This window comes from Panulirus ornatus, chromosome 38 (assembly GCF_036320965.1).
Source record: "Panulirus ornatus isolate Po-2019 chromosome 38, ASM3632096v1, whole genome shotgun sequence".
In the NCBI taxonomy this organism is placed as follows: domain Eukaryota; kingdom Metazoa; phylum Arthropoda; class Malacostraca; order Decapoda; family Palinuridae; genus Panulirus; species Panulirus ornatus.
Window position 1 is genome coordinate 29,094,832 of NC_092261.1, and position 7,500 is coordinate 29,102,331.

The following is a 7,500-nucleotide window of genomic DNA, read 5'->3' on the forward strand; positions in this document are numbered from 1 at the left end:
ACTGACAGCACCTCGACCCCGGTATACCACATAGTTCCAGTTCACTCTATTCTTTGCACGCCTTTCACCCTCTGTATGTTCAGACCCCCATCGCTCAAAATCTTTTTCACTCCATCCCTCCACCTCCTATTTGGTCTCCCACTTCTCCTTGTTCCCTCCACCTTTGACATGTGCATCCTCTTTGTCAATCTTTCTTAACTCATTCTCTCCATATGACCAAACAATTTTAATACACCCTATGCTGCTCTCTCAAACACACTCTTTTTAATACCACACATCTCTCTTACCCTTTCAGTACTTACTCGATCAAACCACGTCACACCATATATTGTCCTCAATCATCTCATATCCAACACATCCACCCTCCTCCCCACAACCCTATCTATCGCCCATGCTTCACAAACATATAACATTGTTAGAACCACTATTCCTTTAAACATACCCATTTTTGCTCCCCGACATTACGTTCTCGCCTTCCACACATTCTTCAACGCTTCCAGAACCTTCGCTCTCTCCCCCACCCTGTGACTCATTTCCGCTTCCATGGTTCCATCCGCTGCCATATCCACTCCCAGATATCTAAAACACTTCACTTCCTCCAGTTTTTCTCCATTCAAACTTACGTCTCAATTGACTTGTCCCTCAACCCTACTGAACCTAATAACGTTGCTCTTATTCACATTTACTCTCAGCTTTCTTCTTTCACACACTTTACCAAACTAGTCACCGACTTCTGCAGTTTCTCACCCGAATCAGCCACCAGCGCTGTATCATCAGCGAACAACTACTGACTCACTTTCCAAGCCCTCTCATCCCTAACAGACTGCATATTTACCCCTCTCTCCAAAGGAACCTGGATGTTTTGGCTCTGAGTGAAACGAAGCTCAAGGGTAAAGGGGAAGAGTGGTTTGGGAATGTTTTGGGAGTAAAGTCAGTGGTTGGTGGGAGGACAAGAGCAAATGAAGGAGTAGCATTATTCCTGAAATACGAGTTGTGGGAGCATGTGATAGAGTATAAGAAAGTTAACTCTAGATTGATATGGGAAAAACTGAAAGTGGCTGGAGAGAAATGGGTGATTATTGGTGTCTATGCTCCTGGGCATGAAAAGAAAATTCATGAGAGGCAAGTGTTTTGGGATCAGCTGAGTGAGTGTGTTAGAAGTTTTGATGCACGAGACCGGGTTATAGTGATGAGGGATTTGAATGCAAAGGTGAGTAATGTGGCAGTTCAGAGAAAGATTGGTATACATGGGGTGTTCAGTGTCGTAAATGGAAATTGTGAAGAGCTTCTAGATTTGTGTGTTGAAAATGATTGATGATTGGGAATACCTGGTTTAAAAAGAGAGATATACATAAGCATACGTATGTAAGTAAGAGAGATGACCAGAGAGCGTTATTGGATTATGTATTAATAGATCGGCGCGTGAAAGAGAGACCTTTGGATGTTGATGTGCTGAGAGGTGCAACTGGAGGGAAGTCTGATCATTATCTTGTGGAGGCGAAGGTAAAGATCTGTAGGGGTTTTCAGAAAATAAGAGAGAATGTTGTGGTGAAGAGAGTGGTGAGAGTAAGTGAGCTTGGGAAGGAGACTGAGTGGTAAAATGGATAGAGGTGAGAGCAAAGGACGTAAGGGGAGTGGAGGAAGAATGGGATATATTTAGGGAAGCAGTGATGGCTTGCACAAAAGATGCTCTTGGCATGAGAAGCGTGGGAGGTGGGCAAATTAGAAAGGGTAGTGAGTGGAGGGATGAAGAAGTAAGATTGTTACTGAAAGCGAAGAGAGAAGCATTTAGACGATTTTTGCAGGGAAATAGTTCAAATGACTGGGAGATGTATACAAAAAAGTAGCAGGAGGTCGAGAGAAAGGTGCAAGAGGTGAAAAAGAGGGCAAATGAGAGTTGGGTTGAGAGAGTATCATTAAATTTTAGGGAGAATAAAAAGATGTTTTTGAGGGAGGTGAATAAAGTGCGTAAGACAGGAGAGGAAATGGAAACATCGGTGAAGGGGGCTAATGGATCGGTAATAACAAGTAGTGGTGATGTGAGAAGGAGATGGAGTGAGTATTTTGAAGGTTTGTTGAATGTTTTAGATGATGAATTGGTAGATATAGGGTGTCTTGTTCGAGGTGGTTTGTGAAGTGAGAGGGTCAGGGAGAATGATTTGGTAAACAGAGAAGAGGCAGTGAAAGCTTTGCAGAAGATGAAAGCCGGCAAGGCGGCGGGTTTGGATAGTATTGCAGTGGAATTTATTAAACAAGAGGGTGACTGTGTTGTTGACTGGTTGGTGAGGATATTCAGTGTATGTATGGCTCATGGTGAAGTAACTGAGGATTGGCGGAAAGCATGCTTAGTGCAATTGTACAAAGGCAAAGGGGATAAAGATGAGTATTCAAATTACAGAGGTATAAGTTTGTTGAGTATTCCTGGGAAATTATATAGTAGGGTATTGATTGAGACGGTGAAAGCATGTACAGACCATCAGCTTGGGGAAGAGCAGTTTGGTTTCAGAAGTGGCAGAGGATGTGTGGATCAGGTGTTTGCTTTGAAGAATGTATGTGAAAAATACTTAGAAAAACAAATGGATTTGTATGTAGCATTTATGAATCTGGAGAAGGCATATGATAGAGTTGAGAGAGATGCTCTATATAACGTAGTAAGAGTATATGGTGTGGGAGGCAAGTAGCTAGAAGCAGTGAAAAGCTTTTATCGAAGATGTTATGCATGTGCACGAGTACGAAGAGAGGAAAGTAATTAGTTCCCAGTGAATGTCGGTTTGCGGCAGGGGTGCGTGATGTCTCCATGGTTGTTTAATCTGTTTATGGATGGGGTTGTGAGGGAGGTGAATGCAAGAGTTTTGGAAAGAGGGGCAAGTATGCAGTCTGTTGGGAATTGAGTTAGTTGTTGTTCACTAAAAATACAGCGTTGGTGGTTGATTCGGGTAAGAATTGCAGAAGCTGGTGACTGAGTTGGGAAGAGTGTGTGAAAGAAGAAAGCTTAGGGTAAATGTGAATAAGAGCAAGGTTATTAGGAACAGTAGGGTTGAGGGACAAGTCAACTGGGAGGTAAGTTTGAATGGAGAAAAACTGTAGGAAGTGAAGTGTTTTAGATATCTGGAAGTGGATTTAACACCAGATGGAACCATGGAAGCGGAATTGAGTCAGAGGGTGGAGGAGGGGCGAAGGTTCTTAGAACGTTGAAGAATGTGTGGAAAGCTAGAAAATTATCTCGGAAAACAAAAGTGAGTATGTTGAAAAGAATGGTGTTCCAATAATGATATATGGTTGCGAAGCGTGGGCTATAGATAGGGTTTTGCGGTGGAGGGTGGATGTGTTGGAAATGAGATGTTTTGAGGACAATATGTGGTGTGAGGTGGTTTGATCGGGTAAGTAATGAAAGGGTAAGAGAGATGTGTGGTAATAAAAAGAGTGTGGTTGAGAGAGCAGAAGGGGGTGTATTGAAATTGCTTGGTCATATGGAGAGAATGAGTGTGGAAAAGCGACAAAGTATAATAAATGATGATAATAAGGATAATGATAATAATGATAATGATAATAATGATAATAATATAATAATAATGATAATGATAATAATAATAATAATAATAATAATAATAATAATAATAATGATAATAATAATAATAATAATGATAATGATAATAATAATAATAATAATAATAATAATAATAATAATAATAATAATAATAATGGTAATAATGACCATGACAACAATGATAATCTAAAGATGAGAAACACGTATATCCAAGGCTTGATCTTTAACTACACAGTACATAACATAGATATCTATCCATCATTCATCTCTTCATTTGTCCATTAATCTGTTTTTAAAGTTTCTCATTTGTCTTTTTCTATGAGATACAGATCTCATACCTTAATGAAGTTAACAGAGAACATATCATTGTCCTTATCCCTATAATCCACATGTGGCGCTAGGAATCATGGTTCATCTCCCTGAGTGTTTTACTGCATCAGCCTCTCTCCTGGTAACTGATATAGTCATCAGAACACACACACACACACACACACACACACACACACACACACACACACACACACACACATTGGAAAGGATCACAATTTTGCGCGTGATCAAGATATTCCTATGAGTCCTCGGGGAAAATGAAACACGAAAAGTTCCCAAGTGCACTTTCGTGTAATAATCACATCATCAGGGAAGACACAAGAGAGGAATATAACAGTCAGTTGATATACATCGAAGAGACGAAGCTAGGACGCCATTTGGTAAACATGTGACAATCACATGTTTGGTCATATGGCCTCTAGCCATACTGGGAACCTCCTTGTGTCACTATGGAAACATCGTTGGCTGACCACTTCTACCTTCACCACGACGGGGCTGGTGACTCCCTCACCATCGGCAGCTTCCTCCTAGATACACCCTCACGCCCACATCAAACCAGATACACCCTCACGCCCACATCAAACCAGATACACCCTCACGCCCACATCAAACCAGATACACCCTCACGCCCACATCAAACCAGATACACCCTCACGCCCACATCAAACCAGATACACCCTCACGCCCACATCAAACCAGGTCATTTAGACCAAAAAATGAAAAATAAAAATCTCCTTTTATGTTGGTCCATTTAGAATTTACTTAAGTTTATTACCGATCCTGAAAAGAATTGATTTATGTTTTTGTGTTGATTTGATAATTCTGTGGCTCGATCGTATGGCGTGCAAACTCCCGGTAGTGTTCACTGTTATGTGAGTGGGCCAGGTTCACCTCCGACTGAGGAGCGCCTTGCTGGCGGCGTACCTAAGCTTCAAGAGAGTGATGCCGAAATTGGACCTCGTTTTCCCTCACAAATGAGGTCTATTAAAGCTTTATGAGGCTCTTCAAAGGCTCCGGGGGTAATCTTTGGACTCTGTTCTATTCTGTAGAGTCAGTCGTATAGTAAAGCCAGTGCACAGTAGGTTTGTACAGTGGCAACGGTAAGTAAAACATACAGCAAGACAATAGTGAAACAGAAGATTGAAGAAGAAATTATATGATACGTCTGACGTTGCCTGAAGACCAGGACTTACCTGAAGACTGGGGTCTTACTGTTACCTGAAGACTGGGGTCGTGGTGTTACCTGAAGACTGGGGTCTTGGTGTTACCTGAAGACTGGGGTCTTGGTGTTACCTGAAGACTGGGGTGGTGGTGTTACCTGAAGACTGGGGTCTTAGTGTTACCTGAAGACTGGGGTCGTGGTGTTACCTGAAGACTGGGGTCTTGGTGTTACCTGAAGACTGGGGTCTTACTGTTACCTGAAGACTGTGGTCTTGGTGTTACCTGAAGACTGGGGTGGTGGTGTTACCTGAAGACTGGAGTCTTAGTGTTACCTGAAGACTGGGGTCGTGGTGTTACCTGAAGACTGGGGTCTTGGTGTTACCTGAAGACTGGGGTCTTACTGTTACCTGAAGACTGGGGTCTTGGTGTTACCTGAAGACTGGGGTCGTGGTGTTACCTGAAGACTGGGGTCTTGGTGTTACCTGAAGACTGGGGTCTTGGTGTTACCTGAAGACTGGGGTGGTGGTGTTACCTGAAGACTGGAGTCTTAGTGTTACCTGAAGACTGGGGTCGTGGTGTTACCTGAAGACTGGGGTCTTAGTGTTACCTGAAGACTGGGGTCTTGGTGTTACCTGAAGACTGGGGTCGTGGTGTTACCTGAAGACTAGGGTCTTGGTGTTACCTGAAGACTGGGGTCTTAGTGTTACCTGAAGACTGGGGTCGTGGTGTTACCTGAAGACTGGGGTCTTGGTGTTACCTGAAGACTGGGGTCTTGGTGTTACCTGAAGACTGGGGTCTTAGTGTTACCTGAAGACTGGGGTCTTAGTGTTACCTGAAGACTGGGGTCTTAGTGTTACCTGAAGACTGGGGTCTTGGTGCCGTTCTTGTACCAGAGGAGCAGTATGACTGGGTCCTCAGGTTCCGTCGTCAGGTTACAGGGCAGGTGAGCCGTCTGGCCCCTTACAGCGTACACGGCCACCAGCGGTGCTGTGGGCACACGACACAACACATGTTACTACTTGACATCATGAGACATATACAGCCACCAGTGGTGCTGTGGGCACACGACACAACACATGTTACTACTTGACATCATAAGACATACACAGCCACCAGCAGTGCTGTGGGCACACGACACAACACATGTTACTACTTGACATCATGAGACATACACAGCCACCAGTGGTGCTGTGGGCACACGACACAACACATGTTACTACTTGACATCATGAGACATACACAGCCAATAGTGGTGCTGTGGGCACACGACACAACACATGTTACTACTTGACATCATGAGACATACACAGCCACCAGCAGTGCTGTGGGCACACGACACAACACACGTCACTGCCTAGCATCATGAGACATACACAGCCACCAGCAGTGCTGTGGGCACACGACACAACACACATATCCAAGGAAGGATCGGCGGGGCGGGCGACTGAGACAATGATAAAGTGAGAACATTAGTGGTCGTCCTAGAGCAGCGGGGGAGGGACGACTGTCATCTCGTGATGTGTGGCAACCATCAAGGGACGGACTCTGGGGAGACCTGGGGTGAAGACCATCAAGGGAAGGACCCTGGGGAGACCTGGGGTGAAGACCATCAAGGGAAGGATCCAGGGGAGACCTGGGGTGAAGACCATCAATGGAAGGATCCTGGGGAGACCTGGGGTGAAGACCATCAAGGGAAGGATCCTGGGGAGACCTGGGGCGAAGACCATCAAGGGAAGGATCCTGGGGAGACCTGGGGTGAAGACCATCAAGGGAAGGATCCTGGGGTGAAGACCATCAAGGGAAGGATCCCGGGGAGACCTGGGGTGAAGACCATCAAGGGAAGGATCCAGGGGAGACCTGGGGTGAAGACCATCAAGGGAAGGATCCTGGGGAGACCTGGGGTGAAGACCATCAAGGGAAGGATCCTGGGGTGAAGACCATCAAGGGAAGGATCCTGGGGAGAACTGGGGTGAAGACCATCAAGGGAAGGACTCTGGGGAGACCTGGGGTGAAGACCATCAAGGGAAGGATCCTGGGGTGAAGACCATCAAGGGAAGGATCCAGGGGAGACCTGGGGTGAAGACCATCAAGGGAAGGATCCTGGGGAGACCTGGGGTGAAGATCATCAAGGGAAGGACCCTGGGGTGAAGACCATCAAGGGAAGGATCCCGGGGAGACCTGGGGTGAAGACCATCAAGGGAAGGATCCTGGGGAGACCTGGGGTGAAGATCATCAAGGGAAGGATCCTGGGGTGAAGACCATCAAGGGAAGGATCCAGGGGAGACCTGAGGTGAAGACCATCAAGGGAAGGATCCCGGGGAGACCTGGGGTGAAGACCATCAAGGGAAGGATCCAGGGGAGACCTGGGGTGAAGACCATCAAGGGAAGGATCCTGGGGAGACCTGGGGTGAAGACCATCAAGGGAAGGATCCCGGGGAGACCTGGGGTGAAGACCATCAAGG

The 7,500-nt window shown here is 45.6% G+C and overlaps 1 protein-coding gene across 1 annotated transcript in view; it reads right to left on the reverse strand.

The window, feature by feature from the left end:
* The window catches only part of LOC139760960 (uncharacterized), a 368,653-nt gene that overhangs the window by 107,107 nt on the left and 254,046 nt on the right, over window positions 1–7,500 (reverse strand). The window contains exon 2 of the mRNA XM_071684743.1: window positions 5,896–6,025. Within this exon, the coding sequence (XP_071540844.1) occupies window positions 5,896–6,025 (130 nt within the window). The remainder of the gene's footprint in view (window positions 1–5,895; window positions 6,026–7,500) is intronic.